A 21,896-nucleotide genomic window follows, 5' to 3' on the forward strand; every position below is an offset into this window, starting at 1 on the left:
CCGCAAACAGGATGGGTTAAATGGCTCACAGCCATTTCAGCCTAACTACAGCATTGGTGCACCTGTCAGCTATGAGCCATTTCACTAGTCTGTTTCTCTTCCCTTTGCTTCAAATGGGGAAATGAAACCAAATGATGAAATGGCTTGCAGTCATTTCACCTTAAAAGCAGGGAGACTGTATCCATCAACTTTTAGGCTGAAATAGTTGGCAGCCATTTTACAGGTCCATTTTGTTCCTCCACCCTACTTTGAATGGGGGGAGAAGCAAAACCAACTGGTGAGCCATTTCAGTGTAACAGCTTGGCTGCGGACCCAGACAGGACAAAAGTCCAGTAAATGTTCTTGGAAGATGCCTACCCTGATCATTGGTTCAGATGCTTTGAAGCAGGCCAAGTCTGCGCCCAATTTTGGTTTATGAACCAGTTGTCCCCATCCCTAATTGAGATACCAATACTAAACTATCCCAAATGCTGAAATGTTGGGATGAGATTATTATCTTTAGCCTTGGCATTTTTATATATTGACTTAATGTGCGTATTGTTCTATGAATTTTTATATGCTGGAAATGCAATCTACATATTTTAAGAATTCATTAAAAAAGAGAATTCATTGTACTTTTTCCTTATATAATAACAAATTCTAGAACACAGTTTCTTTAGCTTGTAGGGAAGATGGGGCACTTACATCATTAAAAATTACAGATCGTAATAGAAGTTGTTTTGGGGGACTCATTGAAGCTGGACTTGCGTTCTGGACAAATCCATAGAAAGGATCTGCAGAATCTCTGCTTTGATGATACACAGTGTGCATACAGTTATGTAAGCATTCAAAGGAGAACAAATTTGTCATGATTATTGTCCATACAACTGACTAGAATGATTTGCTGTCAATATTCATATCAGGAAATTATTTTCTCCTCTCTTGCTGTAATCTAAGCAGAGAGCATTAAAGGGATAGTTGCCAGTCCATTGGTATTTACTATGTTCTGTCATGTTTCCTTCTCCTTTTTACCCCTACTGGAGATAATGGTATATTCTAGGAGTGCCAGTCCAAAGGAAATAGCCTTTTCAAGAGCTGAGAGCTTGTTTAACAATGCAGAGTTTGTTTGCCAGGGAACAAGTCCGACTTCTCTGAGGTAATTAAGTCCATAAAGAGAAATGAAACAGGAAGAATCACAACTTGCCTGGAAGATACGTCCCTAGACTGGAGAATGGAATCGATGTGTACAGTTTGGAGGGCAGGCTCATTAAAGGATTTGGCGCATTTTCACAAACTTCTGCCTTTTTTCTAAAAGTTCTTTATTTTGCTTTGGCGAGCATGGCCTCTTCCTTCTGTTGCTGCTTTCCCTGTGCATCAGAGTGTTCAAGTGAGGTAAGAGATCAACTGTTGTTTAGCAAAGAAAAAGATCAAAAGAATTTTAGCACTTGTCAGCAAATCTCCGGACTATAAAGATCAGCTCCCCAGGCAGAAATGGCTGCTTTGGTGGGTGGACTCTGAGGTATTGCAACCTTTTGAAGTCCCACCTCCAAACCTCGCTTCCACGGGGCTCAGCTAGCACAGTCTATTGCTTGGCTGATGATGTCAGCTCTTCTGAAGTCTGAGACCTACTGCTGGCAATTGCAGTTTCTGTTGTTGTCTGCAAGTCAGAATGGGATATAGTTGTAAACTTTTCTTGCCTTTCAACTGTGTAAACCAGGGCACACCTTCCTACTTTTATTACCTTGCCATTTAGGTGCCCTTTCGTGCTTGTGTTCATACCATCCCCTTTCTATGTAACAAAGGCTCCTAGGGTGGACAGAGCAGTGTCCTTGATAAAGACCTTTTGATTTCACACAGCTCCATTTGTTTTGTCTTTGATGTTAACCCACCTAAACCTGGGTTCTGGAGGGGCAGGTATGCCAGTCTTGGCAACGTATTGATTTGGGTTTGCTTGCATTACTTTCAATAATTCAATCTTTTGCATCAAGTCAAGGATTTGTTATTGGGACAATCTGCAGAAACCTCAGAGTTCCCCCCAAAGTCTCACTGTCTACATTCCTGTAAACTCTTCTTATGTGAACTCCAAGCTAACTACACTTGAAATTCTGGTCCACTTATGGTGTTGATTTCGTAGGACCTTTCTAGCAAATGCTGATTTATTATTGATCAGCCCAGATTTGAGCAAAGTCATTTCAGCCCCTCTGTCTCTTTAGCCAGTTACTTGTTCACCATTTACAGTTATAGGCCCTAAATATTCCCTATTTAGATCTTCCTGCACTTTCCAAATTCATAGGACCATTCTCTGTTTGTACCCCAAAATTATTTGAATCATAGAATCATAGAGTTGGAAGGGGCCATACAGGCCATCTAGTCCAACCCCCTGCTCAACACAGGATCAGCCCAAAGCATCCAAGAAAAGTGTGTATCCAACCTTTGCTTGAAGACTGCCAGTGAGGGGGAGCTCACCACCTCCTTAGGCAGCCTGTTTCACTGCTGAACTACTTTGACTGTGAAAAACATTTTCCTGATATCTAGCCTATATCGTTGAACTTGTAGTTTAAACCCATTACTGCGTGTCCTTTCCTTTGCAGCCAATGGGAACAGTATCCTGCCCTCCTCCAAATGACAACCTTTCAAATACTTAAAGAGAGCTATCATGTCCCCTCTCAACCTCCTTTTCTCCAGGCTGAACATTCCCAAGTCCCTCAACCTATCTTCATAGGGCTTGGTCCCTTGGCCCCAGATCATCCTCGTCACTCTCTTCTGTACCCTTTCAATTTTATCTACGTCCTTCTTGAAGTGAGGCCTCCAGAACTGCACACAGTACTCCAGGTGTGGTCTGACCAGTGCCATATACAATGGGACTATGACTTCTTGTGATTTTGATGTGATGTCCGTGTTGATACAGCCCAAAATGGCATTCACTTTTTTTACCGCTGCATCACACTGCCTGCTCATGTTTAGTTTACAATCCACAAGTACCCCAAGGTCTCATTCACACACAGTGTTACCTAGAAGTGTATCCCCCATCCAGTAGGTATGCTTTTCATTTTTCTGACCCAGAAGCAGAACACTAGTCTGAAGGGTTAGCATTACCTTGGAGTCTCTGCTCAGGCTTGCAGTCCTGTACATTACAAAGGCTGTCTTCAGCAGACCCCTCTGTCTGTGTCATTGGAATCAGGTCTAAAGGATTGTTCTGATATATATATGTGAGAATCAATTTTGCAGTTATATTTAGAAAATCAAAATTAACTCTTTTACAAGTGGTAACTCCCGGTACAATCCATAAATATGTTGTACTGTTTTCAGAGGGAGGCCCTGAATACACAGCACTCAAGACAATACTGTCAGGACATCGGACATGGTAAGCATCTGAATAGTCTATGATTATTTCACTTCTCTTTATTTTATAAATGATCTAGAAGATAATTATTCTGCTCAAACAAAACCACACAAAATATATTCCAGCTTCAATTGGAGAGTAGACTCTAGCCATTTTCACTGTTTAAATTAAATAATAATGTACTGGTTTAAATAATTCTTTACCACTAAGTGGGGACTTTCCATTGGAGGAAGGAATCCCCACAGTAAAATGTCTTCCATTGGAAGAGTGCCTATTTAAATATGGGGAACCATTGAATATGTTCTACAATACTCCACATGATGTGTCTAAAAAGAAAGCAGGACCAGAATTACATTTACAATGTAATCCTAAACAAAGTTAAATATTAATTTCAGTGGACATATAAAGGTGAAACTCTGTTTATGATTGCACTGTTAGTAATTCAGGTTTAGTCATGTGGTGTCCTATATTCTACAGGAGAAATGATAGAAAGAAGGAATAATTAACAATCATTATGTTATATCTTACATACTTGTAATCTTTCTAAGTTTATTTATGTCTTTATAAATCCATTGATTTAAAAGATTTAGAAGGCTATAACTCTGTCCCTGTCAATTATCTAAATCTCCTCTGTAACATGGCTGGGATCTTTTGTAAGATTTGCATATGCACTAAGGTCTCCATTCTTTCCCTTTGTTCTAAATTGAGCATAACCTATCCTGAACTGCTTTTCTGCTTGTAGAAGACATGCAAGTATCTTGTGGGAACAATAAAATAGAGGGAAGAAAAATCTAGGTCAATGGTTCCCAGCTTGGGATCCAGGGACCCCTAGGGATCTGTGGTATTAGTGTAAGTGGTCTGCAAATCTATAGCACACCAAATGATGATTTATTAAACTACAGCTCCAAACTACCTACAAAACTCACACCATTTACAAAACCATAATTCAAGCTTTGTCAGTTTGATCTTTTAGTCATTATGTATGTTCTTAGATAGAAAGAATAACTGACAACAGCACAATTACTATCATGTAGTTGGCCTGAAATTTCTTCTATATTGAAAGGGGCGATCATACTGAAAATTGTTAGGAGCCAGTGCTCTAGGTATTGCACAAGAATTTGCACAAGCATAACTGTGCCAAGTCTGATTATGTTTCTGCTTGTGCATCATTGCATTGAAGCCTGTGTTTATTAATAATGTACAAATAGTTTACAGAAGGTTTTCTACATTTGAATTTTGATTTGATTAGCTATATATTTAAAATGTAGCTCTACTGTAAATCCAGACATACTGCATCATATGCAATAGAGATTATCCATATCGGATAGAAGAAGAAGAAGAGTTGGTTCTTATATGCCACTTTTCCCTACCCAAAGGAGGCTCAAAGCAGCTTACAGTCACCTTCCTATTCCTCTCCCCACAACAGACACCCTGTGGGGTGGGTGAGGCTGAGAGAGCCCTGATATCACTGCTCGGTCAGAACAGTTTTATCAGTGCCGTGGCGAGCCCAAGGTCACCCAGCTGGTTGCATGTGAGGGAGCGCAGAATCAAACCTGGCATGCCAGATTAGAAGTCTTCAAGCAAAGGTTGGATACACACTTTTCTTGGATGCTTTAGGATGCTTAGGGCTGATCCTGCGTTGAGCAGGAGGTTGGACTAGTTGGCCTGTATGGCCCCTTCCAACTCTATGATTCTATGATTCTATGATTCTAAGTCCACACTCCTAACCACTACACCAAACTGGATATGATCAATAGAGCTCCTATACAGAACCAGGGGAAGACTGGGGGAATTTCTCTGAAAATATGAAGTCCAGGATTGCTGAAAAATCTGAACTTAAAAAAAAATACATTGTGGAAATTAAAAATCCCAAACTAATAGAAATGAATAAAAACAATCCTTGTAGCTATAAGAAAAGGGATGGCTAGGCAACCACAACACTATTGACAAGCCTTTGTTTCTGTAAAGCAAAACTGAAGGGCTTACCCTGCCATTTCCCATGTCCTTATGGGGGACCGCTTTGCCCATTGCAACCTGCCTGCCCCAGATTTCTGTTTGAAGACAAGTCAGCTCCTCAGCCCTTCACAGTACTGCATAGCCCTCTGGGGCATTTTTTGTCCCTTCTGGGATGAAATAGTTGGGGGAGCAGCCGGGCCTGGATGCCCCAATTCTTCCCTACCACATGGGCCTGCTCTATCAGAGGCCCTATTGGTGCCTGGGGCAAAAAAAAAAAAAAGGAATGTGGATATATCTGCGTTTCCTTGCTTTCCCTTGCCACAGGGCTATGGAGGGCCTGAATCATTAGCCCTGCAACCAGATGAGCTCCAGCCCAGGCCTAATTCCCATGTGGAAAAGGTAACTGGGGACAGATGCAAGGATGATTACCAGAAACTCACTGTCTGCACAATGTGCCCTGGTCTAGCAACCACACACAATTTAGCCAAGCTTGGTGGCAGTCACCATGGAAGCAGGCCCGACCAATACAAACTCCAGTGAGAGAGAAGCAGCTAGGGCTAGGGAAGGAAAGAAAGCTGAAGACAGGTAAATGGGCAGATAAAGTAACATTGGCTGGTGGGTTGGAAGGAGAGAAGGAAGCAGGCCTGCCAGGAGCAGCCTCACTATGACATGGTGCCTGGCCTAGTGCTGGCAACCATCAGACAACAGTAGACAAAATCAGGGTATAAAACTCTACTCTTCTTTCCATCTTTCTAGATCTTACCAGCAAAGGGGAAACCATCTCATTTAAATTGGTCAGTGTGCCTGAGATTGACACTATATTTGCTGACATTGCCAAGACTTTCAACAAGAGTCAAGAAGATTATTGGGCTATCCAAAAAGCCATCCTGGGCCTGAAACAGACTTATTCCTGTTCACTGGCATGTAGTCTTTCCATATGCATAGAGAAGATACAGCAGGAAAACAGTAAGTGGTCAGGGGAAATAAAATAAAAGTGGATTTAGGAAGGCCTGTAGCCAAAATTTATTTTTTGTCAACTGTTTTTGTTAAGGGGGCAATTCTTGAGCAGCAACAAAGAAGGCAGAAAAAATCACTCTTGAGCAGGAAAAGAGGCCTGCAAGTGTTAGGTGGTTTCCTCTGAGGCACCAGTCTATCTATGACTTGATGTGTCTTGAAAAGGTGATTGGTCTTTGCTTAGTAGAAACTTGACACATGCCCTTCCAAACAGGAGGAAAAAAGGGTTCTACAGACACACAGCAAAATGTAACATCAACCGTTCCGTTACCTCCATGTCAAAGCAAAGCAAAAACATTATTGTTGTTGTTGTTGTTGTTGTTGTTGTTGTTGCTATTGTTATTGCCAATTCGATTTGTATGACCAGCCCTCTTGGAAACTGGCTCGTGGCGGTTCACAATATTTCATTATTGCTTTATGGGGGGAACGCTTTGCCCGGTGCAACCTGCCTGCCCTGGATTTCTGTTTCAACACAAGTTTCTGAAGGTGGGATTGCATTACAGTGCAATAAGATTGAAAAGATCTTATTGCACTGTAATGCACCCCTTCAAAGCCAGCCCTTTTCCCATGGCCCCCTCAACTGGGCAAGCAGCAGGCAATACAGTACATTAAAAACCATTAAAATTCCCTATTAAAACCCCATAAACAATGACTCAGTCACAATGATGGCAATTAAGTAAAAATTATTCCCATACAGGCCTACTGGATGAGCAGAAGGGAGCGGATGGATAACTGGGCATATGGTGGAACAATCTGGGGAACCAGGCCAGTCTAATACTGGCCTCCACCTTTGGGGAGAGGGGCCCGATCTTAGCCCCTGGGCCACCACCTGGCCTCAGACAAATGCCTGGTGGAAGAGCTCCATTTTGCAGGCCCTGCGGAACTCAGAGAGCTCTGACAGGTCCCGCAGCTCTGCAGGGAGCTCATTCCACCAGGTAGGGGCTAGGACCAAAAAGGCCCTGGCCCTTGTCAAGGCCAGGCATGCCTCCCAGGGTTCTGGGATCATCAGCAGATTCTTACCTGCAGAGCAAAGTGCCCTGCGGGGAGCATAAGGAGATAGGCGGTCCTTCAGGTATGCAGGACTCAAGCTGCATATAGCCTTGAAGGTTAATACTAAAACCTTGAACCTAATCTGGAAACAAACTGGCAACCAGTGCAGCTGCTTCAGCAGAGGCTGAACATGGGACCTCCAAGAAACATGCCAAACATGCCAAAAAGCCTGTCAAACCCTCCCATTGGTGCTTCAAAGCCATCCCTTTTCCCATGGTCCCCTCAACTGGGCAAGCAGCAGGCAAGCCTGTAGCTTCCAGTCCTGACCCCAGACTCTCCAACAAACCTCTTGCCACAGTGATGCTTTGATGTGAAGGGCCCTGACTGGCTCATGGGATAGAAAGAAGGAAGAAGGAAGAATCAATTAATGAGAATTTGTGCATGTCTTTGTCGCTGTCCTTGCAGGCTAGGAAAAGCTAACTGATAACCAAAAAATCCCTGCTTCAGATATCTAGCATGGAGACAAAATTGCCTTCAAATCCAGCTCATGAAAATTGTAGAGTCATAAAAACTGAGAGATATATACTCAAAGTCTGAAAATACTCTGGAATCTTCAATGGGGAGCATATTACAATATTGTTATCCAAATCGCTTGTACGCATGCAGGGTGTGTTGCTAGCAAAAGCATCCGTTCTCATATATTGTGGGGTATTAATTACCAAGATCCTAACTCTGTGTATACTGGCATCAAGACTCAGACCAAAACTCAAAAGAAGCTTCTTAAACTGGGAAAGAAATGTATTGAATTAACATAAAGAGAACTAAGTTCAATCAGGTAGAGAAAAATAGAGGCACTACAAAAAGGAAACAATTGTGCCTGTGAAGGGCAAACCCAGTATAAATCCCTTTCCTAACAAACTACCTGCTACTAAATGAGGAAATAAAATGGGATAATCAAAGACATATGATAAGTCTACTTACTGAAGATGGAGGGGAGGCTCCAGAGAGGGAAATTGACCAGACTGGAGTAGCTCAGTACAATGGGTTAGAGAAATCAGGAAGCCAGCCATACAGTTGGGATAACAGGCTGGGATCCAAAACCGACTACATTGAATGGATTGTGGAGTAACTTTCTTTTCATTTTTCCTAACATTGAGGAAGGGAAAGGGTTTCAGCACAGGAATGCAAGAATGATGAAAAGTCAATCTCTATCGAGGTGACAGGAGCCTCTTGTGGTGCAGATTGGTAAGGCAGCCATCTGAAAGCTTTGCCCATGAGGCTGGGAGTTCGATTCCAGCAGCCGGCTCAAGGTTGACTCAGCCTTCCGAGGTCGGTAAAATGAGTATCCAGCTTGCAGGGGGGGGTGTAAACGGTAATGACTGGGGAAGGCACTGGCAAACCACCCTGTATTGAGTCTGTCATGAAAATGCTAGAGGACGTCACCCTAAGGGTCAGACATGACTTGGAGCTTGTACAGGGGATACCTTTACCTTTATCGAGGTGACATAATTTGAAAAGAGTTGTTGCATGCATGTGTATGTGCATAGTGGAGGAGAGTTTTCTTCTTTTGCATAAAAGGTAGAAGTATCAAGGAGAAGTGGTTCTTTAGCGAGAGTGGGAGGTTAGATAGGCAAGTATCAGTGACTGAGTATTTTACATGACAGAGCAGGGGGAGAAATCTTTCTGTTCAGCACTTCAAATAAAGATGGGGCTGGCCCATTGCTCATTGTCTTGATTATTGTCTCTAAGACCAAATTATTAGGGAGGGGGGGCTCTTTGGTCCTTATGGGGAAAGGCCCTTTGGTTGACTCCCATCACTGACTCGAATCACTGGAGAGGGGCTTGTGCATAATTAATTGCAAGCCCTCATTCCTTGCAAGCTCTCAGTATGTCATGTTTGCTCTAGACTCAGTTTGCTCTAGTCTCCTTTTTCATTGCTAGGAAAATGCTAAGATGTGCATGTGTACAGGGATCCAAAATTGGGGTCCCCTGTGTGGGAAGGAGTCTTGAGGTATCATTAGCAATAGATGAACAAACCCTATGTGATCTTGTATTAGTAGTGCTACAATCTAGTGCAGGGGTAGTCAAACTGCGGCCCTCCAGATGTCCATGGACTACAATTCCCAGGAGCCCCCTGCCAGCAAACGCATTCGCTGGCAGGGGGCTCCTGGGAATTGTAGTCCATGGACATCTGGAAGGCTGCAGTTTGACTACCCCTGATCTAGTATTTTCAAACAATTGATCAAGTAATGTAAGTCCCAATGCCCTGATTATTTAACATATCAGAATAACATTTATACATATCAATTTATCTTCCAGTAGCCTGTCCCAGAAGAGTATCTTGTGGCACAGAGTGGTAAGGCAGCAGATATGCAGTCTGAAAGCTTTGCCCATGAGGCTGGGAGTTTGATCCCAGGAGTCTGCCATGAAAATGCTAGAGGGCATCACCCCAAGGGTCAGACATGACTCGGTGCTTGCACAGGAGATACCTTTACCTTTACCTTTTAGCCTGTCCCAGATTTAAAACTCTTAACTAAAGTCCCAGCAGCAAATCAGACCTTGAGATACTTATCTTTAATTTAAAAGCTCTTAGCCAGGCTCACATCTCCAATGACAATTCTCCTACTTCAGCATGCAATACCATGCCAGTTATTCATTGTGATACACCTAGAATACTATGAAGTAAGAAACAGGGTGATCTATACTATCCATGACCACAGTAATCCACACTGCCGCTGCATATAATAGCTGAGCATCTGCTTTTACACTGAACACCCAAATTGCCACAGGGATATATTGGCTCCCAGTGGAATAATAATAATAATAATAATAATAATAATAATAATAATAATAATAATAATAATAATAATAATAAATGGTTTTGGCCAAGCTAACTGCAGCCCTCATAGAGTTTAGCCCTCAGAGTTTAGATGAAATATGCATTAAAGGTCGGCCTGAAATACCAATCCAAGATATGTAAATTGATCAATGCTATGCCCAGCAAGTCGCAACTTACATTTTTTCCAAGTTTGTTTTTTATGAAATAATTAGCCTGAAAGCCTGTTGAATCCAGGAATGCAATGGTTGCTAGTGGGACCCTACAGAGGGGGCTGCCTCCGCCCTACCTTCTGTTCCGGCTCATGGCTGGGCCAACAGCCCTGCAGCCAGCCGGGCCTGGGGCGTGGCAGTCAATCTTGTCATCATGCTGGCAGCTGGGATGACAGCACCACAGCCAATCAGCTGGCATGCAGCAGCTGAGGGTGGCTGGGCTGACGGCATCACAGGCAGTTGGGCCAGCAGGCCCCCTTGCAGGTGGCTTGTTCTAGAGTGGAGGCAGGCCATGGCATCTGGCCATGAGGCTGGCTGGGTGTGTCACAACCAGCTTCTGGAGACAGGCGCTCAAGGGGCTGGCCCAATCCAGGTGCACCCAACTTTGCTGGGCATGTCCGGATTGGCGCATGCAGGGGGAAGCGCAGGCTGGACATGCAGATGTGCCCTGGACAGCGCTCCGCCTAAAGGGGTTTTTCACAAATATTAGAGCTACCAATGGTTAGGATAATAGTTTGGACTCAGTCAAGGTATGAACCAGGGTGTTGCTACAGTGAAAAAGGGGCCATCCCTCTGTGTCAGGGATTATTAGTAAATTATTTTTTTTTAATCCAATGTTATAATATCTCTGTATAGTTATATGGCATCCTGTCTCAACTTTTTTTTACTGTTGAGAAACTTCTGAAATGTTCTTCAGGCATTGAGAATCCCCAGAAGTGGTTTGATCATATAGAATGTTGTTGGGAAGCATAGCTGTGTACATGCCCACGCAGGGCCCTTTCCCTTCCCCCTCCATCCAGGACTGTCATTAGCCATTGGGGGAGTGTCTCAACATGATCATATATGGTTATAACACCTGATAAATATTTAACAAATTCAAAAATTATATAAAAATTTATGAACACGCAACCATTTCCAGGAACCCTTCTAGGGCCATCAAGGGACCCCATGGTTTCATTAAACCCTCATTGAGAAATGGTATCAACAAGAGAGGATTAAGGGGGGACATGATAGAGGTTTTTAAAATTATGCATGAGGTAAAGAGAGTTTATTTAATTATTATGATCTGAGATCAGCAAGGGCAGAGTTTACCAGTCTGTTTCAGAATTAAGTTTAAGGTATTGGTTTTATCCTTTAAGTCTATAACAGCAGTTCTCAACCGCTGTAATGCCATAATGCCATTATCCCAATGGCGGTGGTTGGGGGGCAGCACGTGTACAGGCACGCGGGTAGATGCACAACAATCTGGAGGCGGTCAGTGCGATGGCTCCAACGATGACAACCGATGCCGGCTGCCACCGGCCACTGCCATTACCCACTGCCCACCACTGCCCCTTGCTGCCTGCCGCTGTCCACTGCTGCCTGCTACCGCCACCTGCTACCACTGGCTGCCGCTGCTGTGGCCACCAATCTGGTGACTCCGAGGAAGGGGCTAGGCGACCCCAATTGGGGTCAGGACCCCAAAATTGAGAACCACTGGTCTGTACGCGACTTGGGCACTACCTATCTGTGGGACCACTTATCTCCTTATGCCCCCTGCAGGGCTCTCCACTATGCAGGTATGAAACTGCTGGTTGTCCTGGGTCCCTGAAACGTTCTCTTGGCCTCAACCAGGGCCAGGGCTTTTTTGGCCCTGGCCCCAACCTGGTGGAATGAGCTCCCACAGGAGCTACGGGCCCTATTGGAGTTGTCAGCTTTCCGTAGGGCCTGTAAGACAGAGCTCCTCTGCCAGACATATGGTTGAGGCCAGGGTGAGGGTCTCAGTGTTTCCAACAGAGGATCCCTTTGAGGTGGTTAGTCACCCTCGCTCCTGATTTGAGAGCTCATTTGACCGAATGCTGAACAGGGGGTGGGAGATAGAACTCTGTTTACATCGCCAACTTGAATGTTTTAATGTTAATGTTTGTATTTTACGGGGTTTTACAGGATCATATTTTATTGTTTTATTGTAAACCACTGTGATATGCAGTGGTACATAAATTCAAATATAAATAAAATCAATAAATAGAGAGTTGACAAAGAGACATTTCTCTTCCTATCCCAAAATATTAGAACTTGAGGGCATTCACTGAATCTGATTGCCAGTAGTTCAGGAAGGAGAAAAGGAAATACTACCTTATACAGAGAGTTTCAGGTGACTCTATTTGAGGCAGACTTTCACTGTTTCCAAACAACTGGTGAATGTTTCAGTCGGGGGAATCCAGCAGGGCATCCACTAGGAAATATAACTGGGTGTCATCTGCATATTGGTGATATCCAAGCCCAAATCCCTGACCCAGCTGAGTTAGAGAGCACATAAAGATGTTAAATGGAGTGGGGGAGATGACTGCACCATGCAAAACTCCACAAGGTGCAGGCAGCATCATGATTGCTTTTCTCCAACTACAACCCTCCCTCCATGGCCTTGGAGAATGCAGATCAGCCATTGAAGGGCTGTACCCCCTATTCCAGTGTCAATGAGGCAGTGAGCAAGAAGCTCATGATCTACCACATCAGATTCTGTTGTGAGATTGAACAACACAAACAGCACTGACCTGTCATCGGAGATCATCCATAAGAATAATCAGTGCTGTCTCTACCCCATGGCCAAGATGCAAGGTAAACTAGAATGGATCAAAGATCAACGTTTCCCCTAGGTATGCTAGAAATTTTTCTGTGGACACCCTTTCAACCACCATTCTCTGAAACACTAATTATGTAATGGGGAGGTAATTGGCTGACTCCGAGGGGTCCAGTTTTTTTTTTCCAGTAGAGGTCAAATCACTGCCTCTTCTGGATAAATCCCTGTAGATGGGGAGAGGTTGTTTATCTCCCAGAGGGGACCTCCTATCCTCTCATTACTCAACTTGAGCTGCCAAGAAGGACAGGGGTCTAATGGGCAAGTTGATGGCCTTACTGAATTTAACAATCTATCTACTTTGGCTAGAGAGAGCTGCCTGAAGCCATCATATACACTTCCTAAAGGTGGCGAAGGGGCCTTGAGATAATATCCAATTTGCTACTATGTGGGCACCCTTCTTCAAGGAAGGTAAGGGACCAAACTACTCTAAATTATTTTGCTGGGCATGAGCTAGCAGATGCAAGGGATGTTGCATAAAACTCAAGTTTATCAACCTTCACTGTCCTATCATAGGCTTTCATAGGCATTCTATAAGATGTCCTCAAAGCTTTGTCACATGTCTTTCTCCAGACCCACTTTAGTTATCTCACATAGCTCCTTGGTATATCAGGGGGCCCATTTAAGACAGGGCTGGAAAGGATATCAGGGAGCAATCTCATTGATGGTGGCCAGCATCCAGGCATTCCAGTTGTTGAACAGATCATCTAATGAGTCACCAAGGGACGTTTGGTCCAACACAGCATTCAGGAAACTATTCAAATCCATAAGTCCCTGTGGGCAGGCTAAAAAGTGCCTTCCACCTAAACAGAAAAGTTTAGGTATACCAAGCTGGGCTTTCACAGCACAGTGGTCTGCCCATGAAACAGGGTTTAATGCAACCAGATCCACATTTTTTCCCTGCACATAAGATTAGATTCGGGGTATGGCCTGCCTGATGGGTGGGACTGGTAACAACCTACGAGAGCCCTAGTGTCTCCATGGCTTATAAACTTCCCTTTCCATAGGGTTCAGATAGAGAGAAGTTGCTGCCCCTTGCAGGATCTGCTGGGTGGCATCATTGGCTACAAGACACATTTGGAAAACTACCTAAATATATTTTGAAAGTTGCTTGCACTGTGCTGTTCTCTGGTAGCAATGAAAGCTGGGAAGAAAAGATAGCAAATGTGATTTCTAACATAACAAAAGCCTTAAATTGTTTGGATGAGGCCCAGCAATATTAGTACAAATTTACAAAATCGGCAATTGTGCTGCTGTTACATTGTGTTGTGTTGGCCTTTCTACCACAAGTGCCACTGCTAAAGTTGAAAACTGAGGAATCTCCAGGTATGGAAATTCAGAGGCTTCTTTTCACAACTGGATTAATTCAACTTCCTGATTTTCTGCCTCAGTAAGTCATCAAGATGCTAAGGTTTTAGATTTTCTTTTTCTGTCTGATAACCTCCTTATTGGGTTGCATGCTACAGTGGAAAGCATCATCCAGTCGGCCCTTGTATTCTTTTCCCAATCCTTAGATTTTGCCTTCCTGTGTATTACTTCTTCACATGCCTTTAAATCCAATCCTTCCTATGTAATGCCAGCCTTCCAAACTCATGCCAAAAAGTTCAACAAAGTGCTCTTCAGAAAGAAGAGCCAAGTAGTTGTGAACTCAACAATAAGACAGACAAGAGGGTAATGTGAAAGGAGATTAGATCAGAATTCATTACAGAGACTTATCCAATACCTGATAGTTTTGCGCTGAATGAGTAACAGGAAAAAGCCATGGGATTATGGGTCAAATTTATACAAGTGGCTTCCCTGAAGAGCATGCCAGTGGGACTGTATCAGGGATTTATTTCTTACAGGCAAGTGGCATGGATAATCTTGGCTAAATATTGTCAAATGACTCTATTACATCAAACAGAGCTCACATATATGTATGCATGCAACTCAGTCACTGATAAGCAAAGTGGAAATAATCAGCTTTCATGCCAGTGTGATAGCTTTGACAACTAGCTTCTCTAAGGAGCTTTGTTGCTTTAAGGGTTTGGCTTTGTTAAAATGAAAACAATTAGTCCTTTCTCTTGGATTCACACCAATGGGAACTTAATCACTGCTTTGTTTTACAGGTGATTGTGGTGTGCAGGTGCACATGGAGGGGTATAAGTTTTGGCTAACTGCAAAGAAGAAAGAGGTGCCTAAGAAACTGAAACAGGCTTTGTGGCAGGTGGAGGAGCTGAACCGTGCCACCATGGGCATCATCAGTACAAAAACACAACTCCAGGAAATGATCTGTTCGGTGCTCCAGAGCCAGGATAAGATGGCAGAGAGAACAAGGGATGAAAACTGCGAGTACCTTGACTGGATCCGGCTGCAAGGAAACCTGAGAGAAAATATGGAGAAAATAAATCTGATCAAAAAGTACTCAAAGAAATATGTAGAAGAAGCCAATAACGTACTGAGCGAAATGTCCAAATCAGCAAACTTGACCATGTAAAAATAGTTGAGAATGCACTTTTCCTTTTTACAAACAACAATGAATCAAGGGGTTCCTGCTGGAAAATACCTTTGGGTAATTTTGACATATTAATATGGCAATGACATCTACACAACTCCCCATTCTGAGGTAAATTCTCCCTCCAAAATGCAATGTGGTCTGAGTTAGCCTTGGTAGCATCATTTTCTTTGTCAATAAATGAAACTCACTGTCCCATCGTGTCACTATAAGATCTTTTAAAACTTTATTCAGCCCTGGAGCCCTTTGGGAAGGTGTAGAGCCAACTTTTCATTAAAAACCCTTTGTCAGGAATGGCACTGAGATTTTTTTTATCAACAAACAAATTGAAGATTTGATTTACAAAGAGGGGAAAGGTAGCTGGTATTGAAGAATTGATTTTCTTTGTAAAAAAATCAGCTAGTTCACAGTTTACAAGTCTTAGTTACAGGTTTCCCAGATGTTCTTTGTCACATCAAGACTGCTTTTTATTTTTGCCATGTTGTATCAGTAAGCTATGCTGAGCCCCCAGAGAAGGGTGGGGTATAAATTTGAGAACTAAATAATTAAGTGCATAAGTGCACTGATAATATCAGGGAAAGATGAAAACGTATTTGAAAGCTGAAACAAACTTTATTGGTAAAACACTCTGAAATAATGGAAGATCTATAAGTGCAACAGTTCCATTTTGCAAAAAAAGATCTTTTGACAGTGTAAAATTCATGACAAACTAATATGATCAGAATGTTGATGCTAACACTACCACAGAAGTGTTTCAGGCCATCAGATTGAATATTCAAATACATAGCTCACAGCATAATACTCTATTGAGCGATAGGACCAGCTCTGAACATTTGTGCAGAGCTAAGAAAGAAAAGCAGAATGAGAATATAAGAACATATGAAAAGTTCTACTAGACCAGATCCGTGGTCTGTCGAGACTCACAAAGTGGCCAACCATTGCCTCTGGAGTTCCAACAACAGGGCATAAAGGCTGAGGCCTTCTCCTTACATTGCCTCCTAGCCTTGGTATTCAGAGGTTTGCTGCCTATGAAAGTGGATCCCCTCAGTAATCATGGCTAGTTGCCATTGAGACCAATTCCATATGAGGGATTTAACCCGAGCCAGTGTGCGTCTGCTCACGGGGTTAATGCCCACTTCCAGATAATGTCAGCAATGGTCCGGGGAAGGTGTGGCATGACTCAGGCCCTTGTTTGGCCCACGGCAAGGGCATGTGGATTCTTCCATGTTCTCTTCCTTGCCACAGGTGACATTGGGGCCTATGTGGGGAAAGGACTGTCTGGCAGGGAAGAGGTGTGCTATCTTGGCCCAACTCCTCCCTACCTGTGGCCAAGTACAGCATCCAGAAAGGGACAAAAAACTGCCCCAGAAGACTTCATTGTGCTGGACACGGTAGAGCCACCTGGGACATACATTTTATTTTTAAGAAAGTGGGATTGCCCCAACAGGGCTCTTCGCTCTGTGGGTCTGAACCTGCTGTTGGTCCCTAGCCTACAGGAGGTGTGCCTGGCCTTGACCTGGTATAATGAGCTCCTGGAAGATCTGGGGGCCCTGGAAGAGCTATCAAAGTTCTGCAGGGCTTGCAAGATGGAGCTTTTCCTCCAGACATTTGATTGAGGCCAGGTTCTGGAAGATCTGGGTTCCTCCTCAGAATGCCTTAGAACATCAAGGGTTGGATGTGCAAGCCCTTCCCAAAGCTTGTAGGTGACAAGAGGGGGCTGTTCTGGAATGATAAGCTTGGAGGGTGTTTGTAGTTATGCCAAAGGGTTATCTTATTTTATCCATTGTTTTATTGGGGAGTTTATTGTAAACCACAAAAAGGCCTGGTCCAGGAATGGCTGTAAAGAAATCAAATCAATAAATAAAACAATCATTCATTCTCCACCCTCTTTGACCACTTCTTTGATATTGCAATGTGAATTCCATCTCTGGCACCCCACAAAAGTTGATGTTCCAGGAGTTCCAGTCTATCCTCAGCTAAAGATTTCCAATCCCATATTTCATATACACCTTTCTCTACTGCATGAATTTTGGCCTTCACTTCTTTAATTTCCTATTTACCTTGATGCTTTGCTTTAAACCGACTATAACTGCAGTTAGATCTTGTTTGGACTGCTGCATAGAATACATTTCTTTCTTTAGTTCTTTCCTCACCTTCCCCAGCTCCTTTATAAGCCAGTCAATTTCTTGTAAAATTTGAAGAAAAATCTTCTAGCCCCTCTACATCCTGTTTACCTCCTCCCATCTTCGTGCACTTAGCTAGCATTTTCCTTTGTTTATTTCATCTCCAGAAATGTATCATTCAGCTACACTTCTGCTTGTTTTTGGAGATTTCTTATAATAACGTGTCTTAAAGTAGGACATCAAAAATTAATTCAATTGTTAATAAAGTCAAAACATTTTGTAAAACAGTTGACCAATATTCAAGATGCAGTCGAAATAAAGTTCTTGGTTTCTAAAGTTAATGAAAGGGAAAAGAAGGCAAGTATAGTACAATAATCAGGTTCTCAGGGTAACCAGTAAACTAATCACCAATGCAGATAATAATAGAAGTGAAATCAACAAAAAGTGATTAGCCTATTATAAATATACACTACACAGTATAATCATCATAGGTAAACAGTATGGTCCATGAGATATCCCATACAATAATCAAAGATAATAATTAATAAACAGTAGAGGTCAGTAATCTGTGTAGGCAAACAATGTAGACCAATTGCAGTCAAGAGATGGTTCCAAATTGGTCTAAATTATCATTATTTCCCATTCAAACATCAGCTGAAGTCAAGCCATTCATCTGCCATTCTACCTGAGCATTTTCCTGTCACCAGTCTGCTGCTAGTTCTCTTTCTTCTCAGTTCCTTCCTGTTTCTCCTTTTACACCTCTGTCCATGCAGTATTGCACGTCCCAGCCGCCTCTGTAGTCTCCGATCCAAATCTTGCTGCTCTGTCTTTCTCCCTCCTGCTTCTCCTCCCTCCTGAGGTTGTCCTTCTCCCTCTTGCTTCTCCTTCCTCCTGAGGTTGTTCCTGCTGCCATTCCTGCTTGGTATCCCTCAGTCTCTATGTTCCCCAGCTCTTCTTCCTCTCCTCAGCAACCCAAGTTCTTGCAAGATGGCACTTATCTTCTTAAAAGAATGCCAAAAACATTAACAAATCTTTAAAAGGCAACCCAAAGACAGAACTATCAAACTTTATCTCTGATCTAGAGAGGAACTTGCTGACCAGGAATTTAAGCTCTTCAGTCTAGCATTGGAGCGGGTTACAAACTGAAAGTCTGATTGTGGAGAATGGGGGGAAGAGGGATGGTAGAAAGGTGCACAGTTCTATATCCACCAAATTTGCTAGGCACAGCTCTTTAATGTCCAATATATAACTCTGTCCTTTACGATTTAGTGCCAAGACCAATTATTTATCTAGGAAAGAAACAGGGAGTCCGTAGATCAGAATAAAAAATGGTAGGTGCAGCCTTGGCCTCTACTCATGGCCGCTACTCTACTCTACTCATGGCCTCTACTCTACCCAAAGGCTCTTCAGACTGCTGGGGGGGGAGGGGGGTTGCAGGTTCTTTTTTGCTGCCCCCATTACTGCAGGCCAGTAATTGGAGGAATCATAGAATCACAGAATCATGGCGTTGGAAGGTACCTTGTGGATCATCTAGTCCAACCCCCTGCACTATGCAGGACTCTCACAGCCCTATCGCTCATCCACTGTAACCTGTCACCCCCTTAAGCCTTTTCAGAATCAGCCTCTCCGTCAGATGGCTATCTAGCCTCTGTTTAAAAATTTCCAAAGATGGAGAACCCACCACCTCCCGAGGAAGCCTGTTCCACTGAGAAACTGCTCTAACTGTCAGGAACTCCTACTGGATGTTGAGACAGAATTTCTTTTGAATTAATTTCATCCCATTGGTTCTGGTCTGTCCCTCGGGGGCAAGAGAGAACAACTCTGCTCCATCCTCTATATGGCAGCCTTTTGAATACTTGAAGATGGTTATCAAATCCCTTCTCATTCATCTCCTCTCCAGGCTAAACAGACTAAGCTCCCTCAACCTTTCTTCATATGTCTTGATCTCCAAACCCCTCACTATCTTTGTTGCCCTCCTCTGGACACACTCCAGTTTGTCTATATCCCTCTTCAACTGGGGTGCCCAAAACTGAACACAGTATTCCAAGTGAGGCCAAACCAGAGCAGAGTTAAGCAGTACCATCACCTCCCATCATACTCCGTTTGATGCAGCCCAAAATCCCATTTGCCTTTTTAGCCACCAAGTCACACTGGGCTTCCTTTGCTTGGAGTGGAAGGCAGCTAGAAGGCTGCCTGTTTACAGCACCATCTTCCCAAAAGATAGATAAATATTTTAAGTAGATATGACTTTCTGTTGTGCTAAATTTCTCCCTGGATTTGAGGGTTTCATATTACTAGAAATCTATAGAAACAACATTCTTCCAGAGCTATATTTCTGAAATGCACAAACAAATTAAAGTTTCAAAGGGGTTTACAGTCTCAAAGTGGCTTATAGTCACCTTCCCTTTCCTCTCCCCACAACAGACACCCTGTGGGGTGGATGAGGCTGAGAGAGCCCTGATATCACTGCTCGGTCAGAACAGCTTTATCAACACTGTGGCGAGCCCAGTTGCAGATAAGAACCAACTCTTCTTCTTCTTCTTCTTCTTCTTCTTCTATTTCATTCTGTATAATTGATTGCCTTAGGTTGGAATGTAGCTGGAGTGATAGCTCCCCAGGGGTTATGCAGCCTTTCCTAGAAGCTCAGATGGGCACTGACATCACTAAATGTCACTAGAGGATACTTGCCCTCTTGCTCTATAGGCCTAGTCTCTTATTCCACAATGGAAATAGTAAACGTTCAGTCAATTGATTGGCTAGCTTCTGCATCTTATTTCTGCACCCACTTCTCTGAAGGGGCATGTCAACATTTTATGGGTTCCCTGAAGCCTGAAAAGTTTTTCAGGGGTTCCCCCATAGTCAAAATGTTGGGAAAAGCTGGTCTAAAATTTGGGAGGCTGCAAAGCCTGCAACTTAAAAATTTTTCAAAGCAGTACTGACAAATAATCTTTTATACTGTACATGTGGCGGTAGAGATCTTCAAGTATGTGTGGTCAGGGGGAAAGGCATCATCCACGTTTTTCAGAAAGAATAGTGAGTCACCATAATGACATTTGACATTCTCTAAGACTTTGCCCAACTCTTGTGCTTTTGTTTCCTGGTGCCAATAACTTTCACCAATCAGACCACTTTGTCACTTGTGGTTTCCTGACCTTTTAACTAATCTCAACTACTTTCCTTTGCTGTCCCTTAGGTTTTGAATTTCCTGCCAGAACTTCTCTTATTCGCACTTCTTTTCCTACCTCATAGCTTTTATTTCCCTTGATCCCCCACACCTTCAGAAAGGAGGAGGAAAATGGAACTATCTCATTCTGTTGTCATCAATAACAGCACTACAACAAATTATTGTGTCCACAGAATAAAGATTCAAGACACCAGTGTGTAAATTATAATGCTAGTGGCTGCTCATTACTTTCCTGTTTTAGTACATGTTGCATACTTGTGGTAGCTTTCTACACCTGCCAGCATTTGAAGCAACCTACCCTAGCTATGTTTTCTCTTGCTCTCTGAATTAAGATCTTAAAATGGTGGCAGTTCCTAAGCTGCATACTGCCACAGTAATGTCCCTGACAGAAATACCAGTAATCTTGAATACTAATTTATTTCTAATCACTGGTAAGAACATTTTACATTTTATCCTTTCTTTTCTCCAAGAAGATAGAGGTGGTTTATCTCTCTTCCTTTTCATTATGACAACAACCTTGTAATGAACAGTATGCCAAGAAAGTGTAACTGGCCCAATGTGCTTCATGGCAGAGACTTGAATTTGAATCTTCCAAGACTTCCAAAGCCATAGCTGATAAATACGACAACAAATTGTCAAAATGCACTCAAAGGGTGTCTATTTGATTCAGAAGCCAAATGCAATTCTGAGTGTGTGGGTTGCTAAGTCTCTGAGAAACAATAATACCAAAATTTTCTATAGCTACAAAAGCAGAGACAAGACCACAGCCAAGTAATACATTTCAGCCCAGCAACTCAAGTACAGTGTAAATTACTCTCATCACTGCTGACTGTTTATTATGTTTGTCTGGTTGCCCCGGGAACCAGCTCATGCCATTTCACTCATTTTATAATGTTCCTGTAAATGTTAGGTAGGGCCGGGATTTATTATGCACTGTCAACACCTCAAATGGAACGTGCTGCTGAGCTTCACTTACTTGGCACGGTGCCATTATTCAGCCCCTTTTTCTAAAAATTGACTTTTCCATCCAGATTTCTCTCTGTTTCAGTTTGCATGTGTACACCTCACCAACAATAAATACACCCGGGGAGCTTCTAAGAGGAATCTTTTGCATGAGGAGAACTGATGTAGGCCTGCTAGGCTATTTG

At 42.9% G+C, this 21,896-nt stretch overlaps 1 protein-coding gene across 1 annotated transcript; it reads left to right on the plus strand.

Moving 5' to 3' along the window:
• The first annotated feature begins 1,068 nt into the window (after positions 1-1,068).
• On the plus strand, positions 1,069-17,326 carry LOC143833034 (uncharacterized). Its single transcript, XM_077328341.1, has 4 exons — positions 1,069-1,371; positions 3,289-3,343; positions 6,035-6,244; positions 15,056-17,326. Exons 1-4 carry the CDS (start codon positions 1,318-1,320, stop codon positions 15,421-15,423), a joined length of 687 nt encoding a protein of 228 aa, XP_077184456.1. The 5' UTR covers positions 1,069-1,317; the 3' UTR covers positions 15,424-17,326.
• Positions 17,327-21,896: the final 4,570 nt, after the last annotated feature.

The sequence above is a fragment of the Paroedura picta genome, chromosome 3 (assembly GCF_049243985.1).
Source record: "Paroedura picta isolate Pp20150507F chromosome 3, Ppicta_v3.0, whole genome shotgun sequence".
Lineage (NCBI taxonomy): Eukaryota > Metazoa > Chordata > Lepidosauria > Squamata > Gekkonidae > Paroedura > Paroedura picta.